At 46.2% G+C, this 23,265-nt stretch overlaps 1 protein-coding gene across 1 annotated transcript in view; it reads left to right on the top strand.

The window, feature by feature from the left end:
- stxbp5l (syntaxin binding protein 5L) overlaps positions 1-23,265 on the top strand; it is a gene marked incomplete at both ends in the record, with an annotated part of 160,464 nt that overhangs the window by 127,190 nt on the left and 10,009 nt on the right. The window contains 7 exons of the mRNA XM_084443372.1: positions 1,167-1,232; positions 6,726-6,833; positions 9,833-9,886; positions 15,112-15,291; positions 19,689-19,787; positions 21,295-21,534; positions 21,977-22,340. Coding sequence (XP_084299498.1) covers positions 1,167-1,232; positions 6,726-6,833; positions 9,833-9,886; positions 15,112-15,291; positions 19,689-19,787; positions 21,295-21,534; positions 21,977-22,340 — 1,111 coding nt within the window. The remainder of the gene's footprint in view (positions 1-1,166; positions 1,233-6,725; positions 6,834-9,832; positions 9,887-15,111; positions 15,292-19,688; positions 19,788-21,294; positions 21,535-21,976; positions 22,341-23,265) is intronic.

Genomic DNA, 23,265 nt, shown 5'->3' with positions numbered 1-23,265 from the left:
GTATGTCCTTTTGTCAACAAGTCCCCTTAAATTTCTACCCCACAAAAGCCTACGGTATGCCAATATTAATTGGATAACATATCCAACTAACAACTACTATACAAGATACAAGTGCAACATAGAGTATAGTACTATACAAAACACAACAAAGTGCAAGAAAGATAATTGAGTTAATTGTTAGAATAATTGTGGCCAAGTACCATGTGCACTTTTCAGAACTTAGTATAATAATTCCTAATAATTCCTAATGTCCTTTGTTGGATCGAAATTGGCTTGCATTTCTGTGAATTAATTCTTAATTAATTTAAAAAAAAAAGATTTTGTTTGGGTTTTTCTTTGCAGTCCATCAAAAAGATCAATCAAAAGGCTTGAGCTGCCTACAAATTCACTCAGCATGAACAGTGCACTTTGAAACAAAAAAACAAACATTTTTGCTACAAAAATCGCAATCAAGAATACATTTATCTAGGCTATTTTAATCACAGGCACAGCGAGACAGGCTCATGTTCAGAATAATTGTTCAAACAGTAAAAAAAAAATCCACTCTATATCTTTGATATGTGTCCTGATACCCTTCTCAGAAGTGTGTGTGTGTGTGTGTGTGTGTGTGTGTGTGTGTGTGTGTTTGAATGAGGCTTGCACTGTGTAGATTCAGCCTCGGTTCTACTACAGTAGCTAATCAAGACATCTTGAAAGCTAGCTATGAAACTGGCTACGTAAGTATTACAGCTCTACTGTAGATTCAGAGATTTCAATAATAATCCTGGTGTTTCTCTGCGGAGCAAGCCTCAGCATGCATGTTTCTTCCCTTGGAGGCTGGTGGTAAACTGATCCTGAGCTTCAGACTGGATTTTTTACTGTAATTAATTATTAATTACAATTAATGGATATCAAATCGTTATCAAACGCATTGGATAGTTTCCACATCATCATTTTGTGCTACTGTAAAAGTATCAGAAACACCTTCACGACATCATGTTAAAGATGTCATCAATACGCCTCCCAGAATCCTCTCTGTTGCTTCAGGGTCGGAGGCCAATCACAGCAAGGTAATATACTATACTCACCAATAATGACATCTCCCTGCTCTTTCTTATCATAACTGAAGAGTCTGTCTCTATCCCACTTCCTCTTCCTCCTTCTTCCTGATTGGCTGCGGGCTGCAGGCCTTACGGAACTTTCCGACAACCAGGTGTCCATGGACATGGAGAGAAGCAAGTCACCGACCTCAGGTAAGGCCGCACTTGCCTCCACACGCTCACACACACACACGCGCACACACACACACACACACACACACACCAATTCACTGCCCACACACACTTCACAAGGCACTTCACTTCTTGGAAATGGCGTTGAGCCGCTGAAAGACTTCTTCTTCAGCAGCGTTGGGACCGCAGGGTAGGGACACCCCTACCTGTCTTTGGAGCACATTAACTCGATGGAATGAGCTCTGGCGTAGACATGCCACTCAAAAGGGAATCCTCATGTGGTTGTGGTATTTTATTGGCTGGATTCTTTGTCACCTGCTGATTATCAGATTCAAACATCCCTGATGTCTGATTAGAGAGACAACTGTCTGTGGCCCTGTGGCTAGACACATCTTTATGGGTCTATTTAGACAGCAGCAATGCTGTATCATTGCTAGAGTTGGGAGAATAACAGTTTATAGCCTTGTTGATGCACTTGGGCAGCGTTAGGGCTGTTTTTCATTATCTGAGACACTCAATGTACTGTAACAGTGATTTCTAGCAGGGAGGGAGAGGGAGGGAGAGAGAGAGAATGTGTTTGTGTGTGTGTGTGAGAGAGAGAGAGATAGAGAAAGAGAAAGAGAGAGAGAGAAAGAGAGAGAGAGAGAGAGAGAGAGAGAGAGAGAGAGAGAGGAAAATTGGTAGCCTCCAGGATTAGTAGATTTGTGTGAGGGATGTGAGTGAGGGAGCTCCAGGCCAGAACCACCAGACTGATCTTAGATCAGATAATTGGCTGTGTGTGTGTGTGTGAGAGAGTGGAAGAGATAGAGAGGCAGTGCACAGTGTCTCTCTCTCCCACTCTCTCTCTCTCTCTCTCTCTCTCTCTCTCTCTCTCTCTCTCTCTCTCTCTCTTTTCTACCCTACCACTTTCCCTGATTGTGGAGTTTGGAAAATAGTCTGGATGGATTATGGTTGGACCCTCCTGGTTTTGTTATGAGTTATTGTTTGCTTTTAGTTTCTGTTATTTGTTGGTTTTGGTTGTAGTGGGCTTGTTTTTTTGTTTTTTTTTCCTGTGGGGTGTTGAAGTGGTGGCTGCTTAGTTTTTTGTAAGGATGTTTCATTAAAGAGCATCAAAAGTCTCTCTCTCTCTCTCCCCCCTAGCGCTCTCCCATGCCCAGAACTAAACAACTGTGTCCACAGGTTGAAAAACGCTAGAACACAGGGTTTGATTTATTCCTTCTTTCACACTTGAAAGAGAGGGGTGGCACCACCAGGTGTGGCAAACAATGAGTGGTAGCCCAGAGAGAGAGAGAGAGAGAGAGAGAGAGAGAGAGAGAGAGAGAGGGGGGGGGGGGGGGGGAGAGAGAAAAACAGAGAGAGGGAGAGAAAGAGAGGGAGAGAGAGAGAGGGCGAGAGAGAGAGGGCGAGAGAGAGAGGGCGAGAGAGAGAGAGAAAGGGAGAGAGAGAGAAAGGGAGGGAGGGAGAGGGACAGAGAGAGGAAGAGAGAGAAAGGGAGAGAGAGAGGTAGAGAGAGAGAATGTGGCTCTGTGTAATGTCTCATGTTTGACTTGCTTGAGTGTGTTGAATCTGTGTGATGCTCTGGATCTGCCTGTTGGAGAGCTGCCTGTGGTGAACGGCAGTATGAGAGCATGATCTCCAGGCTGGGTATTCCTGCTGAGATACAGCAGTGCTGGAAGGATTCAAGGTTTTTTAATGGTGAGAGAGAGAGAGAGAGAGAGAGAGAGAGTGAGAGAGAGAGAGAGAGAAGGGGAGAGTACACACTAATGAGAACGTGCTCTTCTGTTTAGCTGGCAGTATATCAGAGATGGGAGGTCAGATGGAGTGAACAGAAGGGAAACAGAACAGGAGCCGTCAGCCACTGCGATTTTACATCCTGGGGAGGTGCTTTGTCCAGGACAGACAGTGGATAGAATATTCAAAACTGAAAGGTCAAATTAAGTGTGTGTGTGTGCACTTGTGTGTGTGTGTGTGTGTGTGTGTGTGTGTGTGTGCGCACTTATGTGTGTGTGTGCGCACGCTTATCTGTGTGTGTGTGTGTGTGTGTGTGTGTGTGTGTGTGCGCACTTATATGTGTGTGTGCGCACGCTTATCTGTGTGTGTGTGTGTGTGTGTGCGCGCTTATGTGTGTGTGTGTTCGCGCTTATGTGTGTGTGTGCGTGCGCTTATGTGTGTGTGTGTGTGTGTGTGCACGCTTGTGTGTGTGTGTGCACGCTTGTGTGTGTGTGTGTGTATGTGTGTGCGTGTGTGTGTGAAAGAGATACAATGCCAGCCGTTCTGTTAGGCCTGCTGTTCTCTCAGCTCTGTCTATCTGCTTCTGTAAGCCTCCAGTTCATAGACATGCTTGTATAAGGCTGTCTTTATGAAAGACTGTGTACCTGGTGTAGGTGGATTACTGGACAGGGACCAGGGACTCTCTTGTACTGTAGGTATATAAATGTTTGAGTGGTTATTCTAGCTATTATTGCTTAGTACAGCATACAAAAGTGCTCTTTACATCCACTGAACAAGAAGTCAGATCAGGTTGAAGACCAATGTTGTTGATCTTCGAAAATACTAGTGTGCTGTCATCTCTTTGTTGAAGTAGGCCAGAGATAATCTGAGTTCCCAGAAGCTCTTGCTGTGGCGAGCACTTCTGGGAAGAAGCTATGACATCTGTGGGCACCAGTGAGAACGCGTTCGGATTTTGAAAGCCAGAAGACGGCCCGCTCGGATAGTGGGCTGTGCATGGAGGTTGATTGGCCTTCATGATTGGCTGTAAGCAGGGCTAAAAATTAACACCTGCCACCGGCCAAATGCAGGTAAAATTTCCAATTGGCGACTAGATTTCAGAATGCTATCTCAAAAAATATATACTTGGCCGGTAGATTTTTTCATCTACAGTCCCCTCGGCAGGTGACCGTGAGCCAAAAAGTTAATTTTCACCCCTGGCTGTAAGGTAATGCACTGGCTCCGCCCCTATGCACGGGCTCCGCCCTCATGCCCATGTCTTGTGGCACTTCACTCCAGACTAGGCCAGAGACAACATTACATTTTTTACATTACAGTCAATTAGCTGACGCTCCATCATTGTATTTAATGTAGGAAAAGTACAATGTACTCCTACTTGACAGACCCCAAACAAGTGACTAAGAGCATAATCTAGTGGTGAAGGCAAAGTGCAAGAATAGCAATCTAAAGTACAATAGGTGCTTAAGAGGGAGGATCATGGTAGAACTTCTTGAAGAGATGAGTTTTGAGCTTGCGGTGAAAGATGGGCAGTGACTCTGCTGTCCTGACATCAGTGGGCAGTTCCTTCCACCACTTCGGGGCCAGGACAGAGAAGAGCCGTGACCGTGTCCACAGTGTCTGGCCTCCACAGAAAGACCCAATAGGAGATGTATGGGAGGGGGTCCGGTGTGTCGACGAGGACCTGACCGGGAGCCTGTCCCGCTGTCTGAAGTCTACCTTTTAGCGTTTCCACCGGTCACTTTGCGCTGATGGATCGCTGCAGAAGAGGGAAGTGTTCCATTTGCATGCACTCAGGCAGACGACTATTTAACTGCCATCATCGTTTGCACTTGAACTCTACAGCCTGTCACCGAAGTGTGAATGATTTGCGAGGCTCTGCGCGCGTGGTTAGAGGGGAATGGACAGAGTTCGGAGAAAAGAGAGGAGAGGAGGAACGGAGGAGAAGAAGGTGGAGTGGAAGTATTTGCGCGGCCATGCTGATGAAACATATGTTTGCAAAGAAGGCCTGTTTTTTCCTCACTGACGTCGCCATTGGACTATTTATATGCTTTTATTGTTGTTGTTGTTGTTGTTGTTGTTGTTTTGGTAGGGGATTCTGGAGGAGTGTGTAAACTGTGTGAGTATCAGTACAGCCATTTGATGTATTCCATGGTTATGTAACGCCGTGACCTGTGCTCACTTGCTTCCTCCGGGCACTACATAAACAGGAGGTACTGTAGAGTACCAATATGGCGTCCTTGTCCTTCCACTCAGTAGCCTGCAGGATCTGAGACGTACCCCGTTTCTCATGACACCCGCCCCCTCTCTCCCACTGACCCTGCCGGTGCCGGACCAGCAAGCCTCTGGGCGAGACGGAAGTCAGAGGGAAGACACCAGAGGGTTATCCAGCCCATCATCTGGCCCTGTCACATAGTCATTACAGAGAAGGATAGACAAAAGATGAAGAGGTGGATATAGAGAAAGAATGAGTGAATGTCTGAGTGTACCGTATGACATAGAGATGATGTAAGATCACACGTTACACAGCCAGTGGTAGGGATTCGAGGTAAGGAGGCCAAAACGGACTTTTCCAGAGTGTGCAATGTGGAAAGGAAATTAAATATAGCATGGTACAGGGCAGGTGGTCGCCTGCCCTGGAAGCAAATAACTTGTTTCTCTCTCTCTCCCCCTCCCTCTCTCTCTCTCTCTCTCTCTCTCGTTATTCCCCAACCTGTCTCTGTGGCCATTAGAGGCTGACTGTCTCTCTCCCAGTCCCCTCCTGTCCCCTGTCACGGCAGCCCCGCCGTGTCTACCCACGGCCGAACCCGAAACCCTCGTACAGCTTAATAAGGCTCCGGCGTCAGTAAGCCATCGTCCTCCCCCCTTCCCTCCCTCCACGTCTCCTCAGCTTTCCACAGGCGCCATTTGTCATTAGGCCGTGTAATTGGCTCTGGTCGTCTTTGAAGTTATTCCCTCTCCTCCTCCTCCTCCTCCTCCTCCTCCTCCTCCTCCTCCTCCTCCTGCTCTTGTTTGGTCTGGCATGCCGCTTTTTTCTCGAAAGCAGGGTTGAGAGAGCCATGTAGGCCCTGTAGTGCCGGCGCTGAGCTTGGCTAATAAGCAGAGGCAGCCGCGAGTGGTTCTGAGTCTGACCCGGCAGGGCGTTATTATATATAGAACGGGGCCTCCGGGTCTAGAGGCCGGTGGAGGTGTCGGGCCACAGCGCCGCAGCTGGTCTCTCGCTCCATTAACGGCAGGCCCGGGCTAGAACCCCCCCGCTCCATCCGCGCTCGACGTTTACAGCTGTTCCAGTCGTCGTGTGCGCTTCGTAGTGCGCGGGAGTAGCGGCGCGGAGACGTTACACGCGCACGACATGGACGGCTCAAGGGAACCTTGTCATCTGCGAGTCCTTTTCAAAGATGGCCAGGCTGCTTTTACCTCAGGGTGAACTGTGTGTGCTGAGGAGAACGTCGTAGAGTGTTAATGATCTAGGAGACGCCTTGCTGTGCCATCAATGATGTTCTCTTTCTAATGGTACTTTTGTTGATTAGTGGCGATTGCAGTAGTGACAAAATACTGGTAGTAATGAAGTAGTAGTAGTAGTAGTCGTAGTAGTAGTAGTAGTAGTAGTAGTAGTAGTAGTAGTTGTTGTTGTTGTTGTGGTGTTGTCACTCTTGCATGGTAGTTCTACTGTATGTTCCCCTCGGAATCAACTGTTACTGTACCTCGTCTCTCTTCCCAATTCACCTCTGCTGTTTTTTCTCCCTCCTGAAAAGCCTGTTGTCTGTTCTGTCGGATTTCCCGTTCCAGTTCCTCACCCAACCTCCCTCCTTCACAATGACCCCCGCGTCCTGCCTGAGCCCGTGGCCAGCCTGAGAGCCAGCCACTGCAGTCCAGTCTTTTACTTACTGGACAATGGTAAGAGGAGGGAGACGCCCCGGGGGGGTTCCCTGGCCCTCCCTCTACAGACACCTGCAGGGGGGAGTGTGGGTGGGCGGGTGAGAGGGGTTGGGGGGGATGGAGGAGGGGGTTGCTGAAGGACGTTTGGGGGCTGGGGGGTGGGGGTTGGCTGGGTGGGTGGGTGGATGTACTGGGTTTGAGCCGCTGCATGCTAGCACACTTGAGTGCGGCCCCCTATAGGCTGTTTGTCCCAAAGCTTTCATATTGTGACCCATGCATTTGTGTGCAGGCCGATCGTACAGTACAGTAGGCATTGCATTGTCTCAGCCCCGGCTGTAGGGGGCGATGTCTGCTTGTGCCGATATCTGGTCCATGGTCTTGCATCGCTCACCAGCAGGCGTGAGGAGGGGAGAGGGAGGAGTTTGGATGAAGGGACTCCTCCCCCTGGCTCATCAGCCCCTTCGTGATTCATCCATGATCCATGTGTCGTGTTTACCTGTTCACGTGTTTACTTGTTTACATGTTTCCCTGAGGACGACCACATCTCTTTGTCCTGGAAAGACAGTGTCGGTTATGTTCCGACCATAGTGTACTCCAACTGTCATTCATCTGTGATGCTGACTCTGCTGTTAACCTACAAAACCATCTCCACTGTCAGAATAGCACTCATCGTCTGTGTACTCTATCATGCTTCTAACTGCATGGACTCCATGATGTTGCAGGCTGCAATAACAAGTACAGCTTAAGCTTGTCAACGTAGTCCTACTGATCAGATTTAAAAAAAAATAAAATAATAAATGTTTTTATTACAGCACCCGAGGGTGGGGGTTCACACACAGCACACACATGCATCTTTTGGGGGGCCGCCGGTGGAAAGTGTTCCCTGCATTTATCCCATCCTGAGCCATCCTCCTCCAGGGGCAGCCATCATTCATGGCGCTGGGGAACAAGTCAAAGTGCTCAGTTCAAGTTCTGGTCAGGGACCGGACTGAAGCATCTGTTCTTCTGCATATTTTTTTCTATTGGGTTCTTTTGGGAGGAAACCCTTGTGAACACAGGGAGAACATGCAAACTCTGCACAGAAAGGCCTGGAGACCTTCTTGCTGTGAGGTGACAGTACTAGGTACTGTGCCACCGTGCCACACGTGAGGGAATTTGGGGTTCAGTGTCTTGGTCAGTGTCTTGGACACTTCGGCACATGCCGGCACGAGTGGGGATCGAACCGGGGACCTCCACCTCCCGAGCTACATGCCACTGTAGGCCACTTCACTCATGCCCAATTTACCTTCTGACAATTCATCTTACAATTTCCACAAGATCCAGTATTACACCTAATATTGGTACTATTGGTACTACATCGGTCATATCCTGACATTTAGAGGTAAACAAAACAGAAAGGGATGTTTATATTACTGATACTACTGAGACAGACTAAGGGCCTTTCAGAATATGAAAAACACTTTCCTAGATATGCAAATGCTGTCATTTGTTCAGAAGGCACTGTTATTGAAAGAGTTCCATTTTGACTCTCTTCAAACATGTTTGTTCCAGCGTGGATAGTCCTGTGCAAATTTTAAAATGGTGCAAATGAGCTGTAAAATAGACTTGAGAAATCTACCGGCCACTGGTAAACAATGGTGGCATTATTTGAGCTCTGTTATCCTGTCCTTTGATCCCTCTGTTGCTACACAATTTTACACGCATCATAGCTGCAACATCTGGTCATTGTTGATTATGGCAAACACACACAAAGACTCTCAAGCCCCCCACCCCGCAACCCCCCAACACACACACACACACACACAAACCCACACAGTGCACCCACACAGAAACATCAGGAGAGGGAGAAGCCTCATCTCATCAACAACACTAATCTGATAGACTTTACCTGTGAAACTGGAAAACAAACAACCTTATTGATTTAGGAATTCAATTACACAACTTTCCAACAGAAATACTCTAACAAGCCTCGCAGAAGGAGAACATTTAATTCACATCAAAATCCCTTTTGATTTCTGTGTTCCCAAAGTAATCCACCACAAAACGACTCCCACCACCAGTACAACTCAGATACCACCTATAGTAGTAAGCCACTTAAATCCTCAATTGAATTTGAACATCTCTCCTCTGAAGAATCAACACTAATACATACAACAAGACTCTCCCACATATCTAAGCTAAAATACCCATGAATTCATATTGACAACAGAAAATGTTGCTTTTATTTTATTTTCTCTCAGTCAACCAACGATACGTTTGGTACATTCAGCGGAGCATTTAGCTGTCTTCACACCAGCACCAGGAACATTATACACTCTGATTGTTCTAATAGTTAATATCCCATGCACCAGGTCTATCCGTCAGTACAATAAGACCAGTTCCTCATAGTGTGTCCTTTGAATCTTCGGGAGGGACTGACCATCTATCTCAACATATACCTTTGCAGTTCTGTAGCTACTGCAAAATGCTTGCAAAATGTTGACATTTTCTTTGTTTCCTCCAATCTGTTTGATTGTAATATTTGGTATTGCTTATGGTTTGAGTCCCTTATTCCTTTGTGCTTCCTACATTCGACCCCCAGGCCTCAGCACATCCTGTATAACCCTGTAGATGCAATTCAACAATGAGACCAAGCAAATAACCAGTAGACCATTGTCACTTGCTTGAGACCTGAAATGAACAGTAGGTCAAAGGAGAAGTTTTCAGACCTGGTCCAACAGGGCAATGGATAGAAACTCTGGGAGAGACCATATTGGTTTCATGGATTCTGTCAAGATAAGTGGGAATGCTGGCCTGGGAAAACCGTGGAGCATGCATTTTGGAATTGGCTCCGCATCTGCCTGCCATGCAAGTGCACACTTTTGCATGTTCGGGTTATGTTGATTTCAATTCCCTATGTTTTTTTGTTTGTTTATTGGTTCTGCATCGTTTGACTTTAATTTTGACTCTCATTTCTTTCTTTTTTTTTCCTTTGAGAAGATTAACTGCTACTTTCTTTCCTATTTCTTTTGTTTCAGTAAAGGGGCCCGGCAGAAAGTTAAGTCTGCCAACAGATCTTAAGACTGATCTTGGTACGGTAGGCGGAAGCCAGCAGTTTTCACTTCTGTTCATTTGTTTCATTTACTTTTCTCTTTTGTCCTGCTGCTCTCAGATACTACTTACGTTTGTTTAATTTCTTGTCTTCACTCAAAGTATCTTACTTCACTCAATCAAAGTATTTTCTTATCATTCACCTCTTCTTGAACCAGCTCATGAGACTGTCGGCCTGTTATACTCGTCCTCTCTACGACTTTTTAACGTGTTTTGCTTTAATCGTACGCATTTGTTTACCGTACATTTTGCAAGTGTTTTCAAAGGTGCTTTGTACCTCATGCCCATATCTGGTGGAGAGGTTTATCTCCAAACTTGCTCTCACTCTATCGCAATTGGACCATCCTCTGTCTCTATACAGCCTTCCTCCATTGTGATTGGACCATTCTCTATCTCCAAACAGGCTTGCTCTATTGTGACTGGATCATTCTATACCTCCCAACAGCCTTGCTCCATCGTGATTGGACCATCCCTGTTTCTCAAATGATCATTGGACCATTCTGTATTGCTCTTACAGGCACAACACTCCTTCCTCAACACATCTCTGTAACCCCTACACACCTCTAATCTCAGATATTCGATCTCTCATGCTTCTGCTATCTCACACATAATTCCTCTTTACAACTGTGCCAATGTGATTGTGACTTCTGTAAAAAAATTAACCACTTTTAACTTCCTTGACAGGTCCACCACATGGGATTGGTTAGGCTGGGGGTTTACTGGCATTTATATCACATGAAAATATCAGTCACCGGAAGAGGAATCTTAACCTTCATTGGAGTTTAGATTAAATAAACAAACTGGCCAAAAGGGAATATTAGTGAATTAGCTTAGACCCTGATTACACTACTACGTTTTTTGGCGTTTTTTGGGGGCGTTTTCCCGAAAAAGACCTACTTTTGCGCCTATCAATTACACTGCCACGGCCAAAACGAAGGCGAACCCAGGCGGATCGATACGGCCGAAGCTACGTTTTGAAGGTCGAAATCCGGAGCTGCGTTCTAATGTTATAGGCAGTTCCGGAGGCTTTTGTAAAAGTGATAGGAGTAGGGCTACACTGTAATGCTGTGTTCACTTCACATTAAACCAATCAAACAGGTGAATTACAAGTTTCAGTTATATATTAGTAGCCTATCTTAGTGGATTCTATAGTTAATATATATTTGGAAATAAGAATCACAGGAGTCACGCAAAAAAACAGCAAGCGGATAATGTAGGATATAACTTAAACTGTATTCAGTGTTTAGCCTACAAGTTCCCCCCAAAGGTAGACCTTTCAAATCACAACCCAAACAAGAGTAGGCACTTCAAATAATAATATTCTCTCTTTAAAAATTTTAAAAAGTTAAACGCCTTTATTGAGATATGCCGCTATAGGCATGGGTAGGCTCCCCAGCTCAGTTTGTGTTCCCGACCAAATAGCTTCTTCATCACACCTGTCTGACTCCAAGCACTCCTGCCTTTTTCTTTTTAAATAATATTCTCTATTCAATAATCTAATTCAGTCCAAATGTTCCAATATATAGTTCCAATATATAGTCCTTATAATCAGTTCATTTTATGACCTTCATCCATTCCCTCACATTATAGCTCCCATAATATGACGAGAGGTAGGCTATTGAATGGGTTTATGTCAGCAATCCTAATCTGTAATCATTGAACAATAGCCTAGGAACTGGTATGTTCGCGTGTGATTCATTGATCAAAATCAAATTAGGAATTGGATATGGAGTTTGGATAACTGGAAAAAATGAAAAGAGGAACTTGGAAGGAAGATGGGAAGCCCGTCTGGACGACCCGATGATGTGGTGAACCAAGCAAGGCAGGCCTTATCTATCTACAGTAGCTGCGCTCAAGGACGAAATTGGGTGAATGGATGGACTTCATTTTGTCTTCTTGGTAAAATTGATTGCCCTCAAAAACATGAAAGAATAAAACCAAAAATGCAGCAACACGAAGTAGATGAGATGTGGTTGGGAAGCAAAGGGAACTGTTTAAATTAATTCCAATATACCAGGCTGAGTTCATTGTGTACAACCATTCATCTCTTACAACATAAATAAATAAATAAATAAATAATATAAAAAAAATATAATAAACTATTAATTATTACAGCAGCGCTGATTGAGATTGAACAATTAGAGATTTAAATAATTTAATTTAAATAAAAGTAGGCCATCTTTTTGGATTAGTCACAAAAACAATTATTTTAAAAGCAAGGAATGCGCACCAGACATGGAACACAAACAGGGATGGAAATGTATTTGTTGGGGATGGAAATATATTTGCTGGTTACTGTTGGCATTGGTTGGGTGGCTCGACAGCTGCATTTTAAACATTATAGACTATGCCACTAGCCAAGAAAAATATACCCTTGATTGCTGTAGCTCAAACTCATAAATCACCTGTTTGATATGCTCTTTAATGGTGGTGTAATATGTGTTTGCGATTGTTTTCCTTGTTCAAAAACATAGCCATGGACCTCCGCGCTAGTGTAATTCAAGTTCTGTTTCTCTACCCATGGATCAGTTTGGCGACGCTCAATAGAAATCAGTTTGGGCTCGGGGTGTTGTCAGTGGGTGTTACTCACAATGATCTGCAGGTGACTGGATCAACCTGCGCAGCTAGCTGATAAACAAATTAAATTCAGTAATTTATTGCCAACATATATGTCAACAAGTTGATATGAATATGTCTTTGTTCGCTCGTCAACATCAAAACAAACACGAGTACAAACAGCAGACAATACACATATACAAGAAAAACGCCATTGGACGGCGCCATCTTGGAAAAGTTCTCCCCGACCCCAGTAGGGAGAAGAGTAAAAAGCAAAATAAAATCTACTAAAAATAAAAAATACTAAAAAAGCCTTCGGTGCTGTTATTTGCTGTTCTTCTAATGAAGTTCTACCCACCCAGTTCTGACAAACGCTATGTGGGGCGGCTGTGCCTCAGGAGGTAGAGTGGGTCGGCCACTGACTACAGGGTCAGCGGTTTCGAATCCCGGCTCCTCCTGTCCACATGCCGAAGTGTCCTTGGGCAAGACACTGAACCCCAAATTGCTCCAATGAACAGGCTGGCACCTTGCATGGCAGCTGCCGCCACTGGTGTGTGAATGTGTGTGTGAATGTGTGTGTGTGAATCGGTGAATGAGAGGCTGTTGTAAAGCGCTTTGGATAAGTGCTCTATGTAAGTGCAGTCCATTTACCATTACGATTGTCAAATACAGGCGATGATCTTGGCCTTCATCTACTAAACTGGACACAGGTTGGACAGACCAAACTGTGGCCGAGCACCAACTGATTTCTATTGAGCGTTGTGGATGGTCTCGGTTGAGCACCAAGGCTCAAAAAGATTAAAATGGGATGTCCTACCAATTCAAGGGGAAAAACTGTTCTTTAAGCTTGATCACAGGCCTATTTAGCCTATTAGCATAATAGCGCTATAATTAGGCTGAATATTTTATGAGCAGCTGTAAGTCATTAAGAGAGAACACTGTACATCTGCTTGTCTGTATTTAGCGGGATTGTTCCTTCCTGATTATACCTTGAGTGTGTGTGTGTTTGTGTGTGTGTGTGTGTGTGTGTGTGTGTGTGTGTGTGTGTGTGTGTGTGTGTGTGTGTGTGGTAGCCTGGCAACCCATCCTTAAAACGCTCCAACCACTATCATTATACTCTGTGGATTTAGAATGTTGACTTTTGGAGTGAACGGAAAGGATGGATGGCCAGGCTAGGGTACAGTGCCATTTTTCCTGATGTGGACCAGTTTCCTGTAGACTGTACCAGGGCAACTTAGTGATTCCCCATATTGCAGATCCTTGTCCATGACAAATCAGGTGTTTTTATTGCATATTCATGTAGCGTTTTCAACGACCCAGTCATCAAGCCCCATATTGCCGTATCCAGTCGTTAAGCCCCGTGTTGCCCTGGAACAGCCTGCTCTGAAACTAAACTGGAAACGCACGCGGACTGGGCGGCACGCCAGATTTTCATCCTCACTTTGAATAGGAATCATATTTGCATCAATTGGCCTAACAACACAGGATTTGGTATTTTGATTTAATATTACTTTTAAATGACGTGAGCCAAAGACACGGAAAATGCAGCCATAGAGAAGCCTGTCTCCTGCATTTTTAGTATTCAGAATGATGGCTCTTGCGGCACGAATAAAGAGATAAAAGAGACTGAATAATTGTTACTTTTGAGGTGTGCTGTTGTTGTTGTGGTAGTTGTCAGTCCGAAAAAGGTCAGTTTCATTTAACCGACCGTCAAGAAAGGGAGAAAGTGATCGGGTGCGGACATCTTGAGCTGCTTAATCATGGTTCTGCTGGCAGTGCCAGGGTGTTCTGTCTTGTTCACTAAAGCACAGGCAGGAAGTGAGGAGCCAAGACAAGTGTCCATTTTGTTTTTCTCCGACTCTTATATAGCACTTTCTCCGACTCATTTATATACAGTAGCAGTTGGCACATGAAGTACAATTTGTGCACAGATACACAATGAGACTCAGAGACACACAGATATGGGCAGATACACGCGCGAGCACACACGCACACACACACACACACACACACACACACAAGCACACACACACCTTGCCTCTGAGACCTGCTGCACTGTATGCTGTTTCATAGGAATACACTGTCTTTCTACCAACTGCATCATAAAATATATAGATACTGGAATATACTGTATGTGAAAGTCTCTAATTCCTTTTATATTTATTTGAAGTGTTGCCACTCATTGAAGTTGGCCTTGTACTGTACACTCTTGGCTGGTCATAGATAGATTACTTATCTCTCATAGGTGAAACATACAACTGGATGGACACAACTACTGTAGATCAATAATACCATCCTGAAAGAACAGAATCAAAGTGGGGATGAAAACTAATCTTCAATGCCTGATCCTCCTCAATGATTATTCAACTACCATCTCTTTTTTTAAAATGTCCTTCTTTTTTTTTTACTAGTATTGGCACGAATTGAATGAAGCTGCATTTCCACTCTCTTTTTGGCACTCTCTCTCTCTCTCTCTCTCTCTCTCTCTATCTCTCTCACACACACATTCTCACTCACCCTTTCTTCTACCTTCTTTTCCTTTCGTCCATCTTGTCCATCCACACCGTGAGACCTGTCCCTCTCCTCCTCTCCTCTCTCATTGGATTTCCCCCCTTTTAAGTTCTCTGCTAATGCTTTGCCGTTGTTCCAGATCATGTCAATGGACATTGCACTAGTCCCACCTCCCAGCCCTGCTCTGCTGGGAAGCCACGCCTCCCCGGGGGCCCCGAGGGGCCCCGGCTGACACGGAGGGGCCCCGGCCGACCGCCCTTCCGAAAGGCCCAGTCCGCCGCTTGCATGGAGATCTCTTTGCCTGTTTCCCACACGGAAGGTGTGTGCTTGTCTATATCCCTCCCCCCCTCCCCTCCTCCCTCCCTCCTAACCCTCCCCCACCCCCACCTTCTAAATGCATGCCAGCTTGTCATTCAGGGGTGGGATGGGGGGTGGAATGCTAGGTAGTGCTGTGGTAAGAATGGTTGTTGGGACAACTGGGACACCGTTTTATCAGAATTATATTGCCTATATCCATTGTTTTTATTTTTATGTAGACAACAGTTGGTTACTGTGACTAGAAACGTATGCAGTATTATGTCCAGTGTTCTGTCCTCCAGTTATTATATAGACATGTTGTGATATTACTGATATTACTGTGTGCCTTTGTCTCACCGAATGTTTAATCGTCATTTTATGAAGTGTCTCTGATGTAAGGGGAGAAGACTGTCAGTTATGAGGAGCCTAAAAAAGGATCATAGAAATATACATCATCATACATTATTATCTGTCAACAGTAATAACATATGGTACACTTCTCAGAAATCTCTAGAGATTGCAACCCTCGTCTCTGTTTGAATTTTGGTCGATGTATCAAACAGTTGCGGTATCCTAAAGCACAGTCCCTCACCTCATAAAGTTTGGTGCATGTTGCATATTATTTGATAGTGAATGTTGACTCAAGACTCAATGGTCACTTGTTTAAACAAGTCCAAGAGCAAAGAAGTCAAAGTTCAATGAAGAAGATGATATCATGATATGATATATCATCTTCTTGATGAATAACCTTTAGCTGGGACCTTATGTGTCAATCACAACCTCCCTGCCGTCCAAGCCACCTGTGTCCAATGTGTGACAATACCGTCACGACACATATGTTACAACCCCACTCTGTACAACCCACTCTGTCTCTGTCTTCCTGCTGTGACCTGTGCATGTGTGTGTATGTGTCCGACGTCCGTGTGTGTGTGTGTTTGTGTGTGTGTGTATGTGTGTGTGTGTGTGTGTGTGGTCAACAATGTAGATTTCTATGTGCATGGTGCCATCAGGTGTTTTCTGTGTCTTATAGTATCTTACCTGTCTTTCTCCCTCTTGGGGTCTTCTCTGATATTTTTTCACACTAGATTAGAATTTAGCACCCATCCATGCTTGGAGATAAACAAATTTTTTGTAGCATAGGCCTTCTCAATGTTATACTTTGAAACGACAAATCGGAAATGATTTGATGGGGGGAAAAAATATCTTACTAGAAAACTGTCAAGCTATGACTCACATCCACTTTGACAGCCTATCATTTAGGAATGTCAACCTAACATTTTCTGAAATCATCCACCCAGTCTGTCCTCAGTGACACACAGCTGAAGACACCGACAAAGAAGGGTATATTTTGTTTTCTGTTCTTCCCACTACTAGCTAAATGAGAAACAGTACACCATCTTTGTTCAGACACGGCTTCACGACGTCATCTCATCTTCTTGCACATTCTGTCCCTCTGTTCTCTCCCACTGTAATATAGCACCCCTCTCAGGGCTGAATCATTTTCTCTAAGCGGGCAAAGATGATGGTAAAATGATGAAGCCAAGCCCTTCTTTTAATCCTCCAAATGTAAGATTCACCAAAGCAATTTTCTGGGAGTAGTTTTGGCCAGGCAAGTACGTTATGAGGGTTAACAAAATGGATGTTACCGTACATCTACGCTTGACAAGGCTACAATAACTACTTAACACAGAGACGAGCCATTGTGCGATTTCGTCGAACAGCTTTTCTTTAAACTCGGATTAGTGGGACGTTTGCTTAGCCTATAGAACCATGGCTTGGCAGTTCAGAAAATGATTAAAAAGTGCAGCAAAGCATTTGTCTAATAAAGGTTCGACATGGATATAAGCATCCCAGTTATACTCAGGTTCATATAAGCTCATATAACAACCTCTACCAGCCCATGAAGATTAGCAAAACATAACCTTGAGGATTGGACGTGTATCGGGAGTAACGACAAGTCTCTGGAACGCTCTCAATATCCAGGTCAGAGGAGCGAGTCCTGGACAATCTGGCGTTGGCGGCTCTGCTGGACTCTCAGAGAGAACCGGCCCGGTCGGGACCAGCTTATCTCTCCGCGGGTGAGAGAGAGGACAGTGACCGTCCCCAAAATGTCACTGTTAGCCACCTGGCGCTGGTCGTGAAAGGACTCTGTCACACTGCGAGAGCGTCAGACGGACAGCCAGGCAGGTTGGGAAACTTGGCACGCAGAGCTAGGTTGGTTCCAGCAAACCTCCTTAAGCACACCATGGAGCCCTTCACATATGTGTTTGGTTTGGAGGATAAGGAAGGTTATTTTAATGTTCTGAGTCACTGAGAAGAGCAAAGCAAGGAAATGGCCACATTCATCGGTGCAGGATAATTCTTCTTAGGATAATGCTTCTTAGTGCAACAACTTACAGGTTACTGTATAGGTGCACCTGTACACGGCGCACACACACACACACACACACACACATATACACACACACACACACACACACACACACACACACACACACACACATATACACACAGACAACTCCCTAAGGCAAACTCGACAATTGGATTTACTCCATATTCTGTACACCATAACATATTGTAAGCAAGTGGAATTGAATGGCAATCAGTTCTACTGTGTTCTCCATTTCGCATGCCCTATAGGTATTTTAGGCCACAGCCGAGGCAAACATTTAATTACCAGCTAAATTCATAATAACATGGTAGAAAAACACAATGCTCCATTTTTTCCCCTCAGAATTGTAATAAATCCCGAATGCCATTTGGAAAACAATATTGATGCCAGAGGCCCACAGTACTACGGAAGAGCACAAACAATTGTCAGAGACACAATAGTTCAAACACAAATGGATTACGAAATGGCACTGTGGGTTCTAAAAACAAAAAGGAGACAAGTGAAACAAGACTGAATGAATACATCATCTTTAAACTGATATTCCTTCCTTGGGATCTACTAATGGCTTCAGAGCTTAGCATAAACCCTGTCTCCTCCCTCGCTTGGCCAGCGTGTCGGTTCGGCACGCGCTTCCCATGTCAGGCAGATCGAGCCGCCCCCTTAGCCCTCCGGTTTGTTGACGGTGCTGGGTTACCACGGCGATGCACCAGCAGGGTCACTGGGATAATTAAAGGTCAACGAGCAGTGGCGGGCGCAGAGTCACGCTAATGAGGCCAGCGCGCCAGGCGAGGAGAGACGGAGAGAGAGCAGGAGGAGAGAAAGGGCAGGGGACACGGACGACGTAAACAACACCGCCAAGCCCTGCTCGCCTCGCCAGAGACCAAGGCCCAAGTCCCGTTCGCCGTTATGAAATATTAAAGCAACACGACACGAGCGGCCATTACTGCCGGTGAATATGGCTGTCCTGCAGCTCGGGCTGTGAGGTTTAGAGCTGCGATTTTTGATTTACACCCAGCGGGATGAACCTGCATGGGTGACCGCCTGAAATATCTCTCCTGGGGAGATCCAGCTCAAAGGTGTAAAATGGTGACCTGTCAGGAGTGCCAGGAACCGTGTAACGGTGCCGTTCCCCATGAACTGCAGTATGTAGGACTACATAATTACTGGTGATGGCTGGCTTTAAATGGAAATGTACAGTACTGAGAGAAAGTGTGAATGAATCACTGCCATTAAGTGCTGACCACATTCCGCCTATAGCCTACATGTAGCCTGCCTAACGTTTATTTTCACCTGATTTGACTGAGGAGTCACACTGAAAGGCGCCTGTCTTCGTCCTGTACGTGTGTGTGTGTGTGTGTTGCCTTCCTTCTGTCCCCCTGTCCTTGCCACCCCGTCTCTAAAGCCCTTTGCCCCCCAGGAGGTCCCCTGTGTCCTGTCAGAGTGCCACCGTGCGTGACTTTCATTAGCCAACACCCCGCAGGCTCTATCATGCGTAAACGCGCCGCGGCGACACCCAGGCCAAAACTCAGCTGCTGCTCCCGCTCTGCCCGCCGGCCCTGACAAAGAGAGCCGTTACGGCGCTCTCGAGGCCCCCCCCCCCCCCCCCCCCCCGCGCCGAACGCCATGCCTGCCCGCTCGCCCGCCGCCAGGGGAGACGCCGCGGCTCATCTCTGTATCGATCGTTTTCAGAAAAACGCGTTTCACCCGTCTCGTGTGGTCAACTCAACTGACTGTCTATCTGCCACGCACACTTTGAGAAGGGAGGAGGGGGGCTTGGGGAGCGGGGGGGGGCATGTGTTCCCTTTTAGCAGGAAAATGAGTTGTCTATCTCTCTCTCTCTCTCTCTGTCTCTCTCTCATTGTTCTAACCATGCTCTCCGAGCTCTTGTATCTTCTCCCTCCCACCTTCTCATCTGTCCTTCTCTGGCCTTGGTGTCTGTCTCTCTCTCATCTGGGGGCTGCTTGCCTGACTGGCTGGCTGGCTGGTTGGTTGTGGGGGTGTGCGTCCGGTGTCATGGGGGTGAATAGGTTATCCATCCCGGAGGGCAATGCTCCAGCAGTTACACGGAGTCAGTATGTACTCCCATGACGAACACTACACCTCGTCCTACTGCTGGAGCGAGACAGGTAAGGCCGGGACACGCGACTCCACTGCTGAGAAACCCTCCCGCAGTGTCCAGCTACGTCCCGTCCGTCCGTCCATCCGTCCGTCCTGTGGTCCCCGCATTGCCCTGTCCCTGTCACCGTCCAGAGATGTACAGAGACACTCGCTTGCTCGCGTTCGTGGGCCCACGGGCTGGACATTGCGATGTTTAGTCACTGTTTAGCTCTCCGTGACTTCTCTCTGTAACCTCGGGAAGTGTGTGTGTGTGTGTCCAAGGTGGTCGTATCTGTATGTGTGTAGTTTCCCCGCACTAATGTTTGCATGCATTCACAATAGATACCTGTTCACTGTATGTTCAATTGTTCGTTGTTTTCTTTTTCCCACTTCCAATGATTTGAAATGTAGCTCAATTAAGCAGGACCAATTTCAAAATGGTCTGTTGTGGGTATTGAATAGAAATGTGCTTCTTGAAGGGAACAATTAACATGGGGCTATGCATGAATCAGGACTGTTGTCAACCCGTGAAGACGGCAGTCTCTGAAGCACATGCCTGCAGGCAGCACATATAGCCGGGCTCTAAATAATTGAGAAGTGCATGAACCATTCTTGCGCAATACAGAAATACTTTCATGATGGAGGCTAAATCTATGAATATATCATAGAGGATCTTGAATGGCTAGCAATCAGAAGTGTCAGTGGAATCAGTTATTGGTGTGACTGTGTTTGTGTGTGTGTGTGTGTGTGTGCGTGTGTGTGTGTGTGTGTGTGTGTGTGTGTGTGCGTGCATTAGAGCAAGTGTGTGTGTGTGGAGACATCAGCCTTTTCCATTAAACTTCAGAGTGAAAGTATAATACCAAATTGTACTTCCTACACGTTGTGCGTGTTTAATCTCATTGGTCCACAGATGAATGAATCATACTATGTTCTGTTTTTTTCTGGATGCATTCAGCTGTACAGTGCTGAAGTGTGATATAGTGTCACTGCTTCTCTGTGTGCCTCCTCCTAGCAGCAGCTGTTCTCCCATTGTTATGAACGTAGAAGCTATGAATACGTGTGCGTGTGTATGTGTTTGTGTGTGTGTGCGTGTGTGTGTGTGTGTGTGTAACTTTTCTCACTGTCTCTTTTCCTTGGCTTACTTTGTTTTTTTTCCTCTTCTTCCTTCCTCTCCCTCTGTCATCTCTGTTTTCTCTCCTGTCTTACGTGTTTCTCTATTTCTCCTCCTTTCCTGTTGTCTTACTCGATTTCCTGCTCTCTCCACACACCTCTCTTGGTCCTTTACTTCTGTTCTGGGTTCTACCACATCTCGCTCCCTCTCTTCTTCCTCTCTCTCTCCGTCTCTCTCTTCTTCCTCTCTCTCCTCTCTCTCCGTCCATTTTAACTATACGTGACCCTCTCTGTGGCTCTCTTGCTTTTCTACATCTCTCTCTCTCTCTCTCTCTCTCTCTCTCTCCCTTTCTTCAACCTTCCCCTCTCTCTTTCGTCTCCACCCTGTTCGCGTTTCCACCGGACGGGCGGCCCCGCCCCCCGCAGAGAGCCGCGAGAACTCGTTCAGCCGCTCGCGGAGCTCCAGCGTGTCCAGCATCGACCGCGACACCAAGGAGGCGGTCACCACGCTGCAGTTCGGCGAGTCCTACGGCCGCAAGGGCCACGCCCTGCCCACGCCGTGCTTGTGGGTGGGCACCAGCCTGGGGGTGGTCCTCCTCCTCCCCATGTCCGTCCCCACCGAGGAGGAGGAGCGGCTGGAGGAGCCCGTCACCGTCGGCCCCAGCGGTGAGCCCTCCCCCCCATCCGGACCACCAGGGGGACTGGTTTGAAGGGGGCGGTGGCTGGGGTGAAGGGAAAGCAGGAATGGGGGTTCAACTGGGTTCATTGTCAGGGGAGACTATCTATAATCCCCTGTAGCCGTCGGTGGGGGAAATAATGTTTACAGCTGGCTTATTTATTTATTTATTTATTTGTTCATCAGGGACCATGTACACCAATCAACAGTTGAGCTGTATGTGAGCCAGAGTTAGCCTAAAGGCCAATTTTCATTGGTTGTCCCTGGCAAGATGTTTAAAAGGCAACCTACAATTTCAATAAGTAAAATAAAATAAGATAGAATTATTCATATGTTCAAGAAAAAAAACAACTTTTGAAACACTTCTGAAAAGTGGAACAGGCTGTAGATTGAAGATTCCGTTCTCATATCTGTCCTGTCCCCGTTTGTCAGGTGCGGTCCTGATGCTGAAGGGTTCGATCCTGCGGTTCGCCTCCCTGGACTTCGGCGGGGCTCTGATCCAAAGTCCCTACGAGGTGTGGCGGGACTCCAACGCCCCCGAAGACCCCGACCGTCCGCGGAGACGCAAGCTGGTCAATTTCTCGCCCTCGTCCTCGCAGGAGGCGTGTGGGGACGGCCACCTGGCCGTGGTGTGCTCCGAGAAGCAGGCCAAGGTGTTCCTCATGCCCTCCCAGGCGTGCCTGTTCGTCCACAACATCACCGAGTCGTCCTTCGTGCTCCGGGCAGACGTTGTGTCGGTCTGTAACAGCGTCTGCTTGGCTTGCTTCTGCGCAAACGGCCATGTCATGACCCTCAGGTACTATGCGACGAATGCAGTCGAATATGGGTCAAGTATGCTAAGTTAAAGAAGTGAAACTTCATTGTGTTTAATGCGCGTAACGAAACCAATGGGACAATCCCAAAGGTGCAGACTCTGTTAGCCTCGTGAGACCATCCTGATCCTGCCGGCTCACATTCAGTTTCTCTCCGCAGATCAGTCTGGCCTTCCCCCTATCTCGAACGATTTCAGTGGGCGGGAGTACTTGCCTTGACAGACTAATCAAATGTACCTCAAACACCAAATTAGGTTCTTGAAGAATATAATTGGCCCAGGTCTGCTTCACACAGCAACATGAGCTAATAGAGCTGTGGGCCCTACTCCTGTCTGGATGGTGCATCTAACAGATCTGACGGCTCTAATCCTGTCCTGATATCTACAACATGAGCTAATAGAGCTGTAGGCCTTACTTCTGTCCTGATAGTATATCTAATACAGTTATAGGCCCTACTCCTGTCCTGGCGGTACATCTAATACAGCTATAGGTTCTAATCATGTCCTGATAGTACATCTAATACAGCTATAGGTCCTACTTATGTCCTGATAGTACATCTAATACAGCTATAGGCCCTACTCCTGTCCGATAGTTCATCTAATACAGCTATAGGTCCTAATCATGTCCTGATAGTACATCTAATACAGCTATAGGTCCTACTTATGTCCTGATAGTACATCTAATACAGCTATAGGCCCTACTCCTGTCCGATAGTTCATCTAATACAGCTATAGGTCCTACTTATGTCCTGATAGTACATCTAATACAGCTATAGGTCCTACTTATGTCCTGATAGTACATCTAATACAGCTATAGGCCCTACTCCTGTCCGATAGTTCATCTAATACAGCTATAGGTCCTAATCATGTCCTGATAGTACATCTAATACAGCTATAGGCCCTACTCCTG

Source organism: Borostomias antarcticus, assembly GCF_949987555.1.
Source record: "Borostomias antarcticus genome assembly, chromosome: 9".
NCBI classification, from domain to species: Eukaryota; Metazoa; Chordata; class Actinopteri; order Stomiiformes; family Stomiidae; genus Borostomias; species Borostomias antarcticus.
This window is presented reverse-complemented; position numbering and strand designations above follow the sequence as displayed.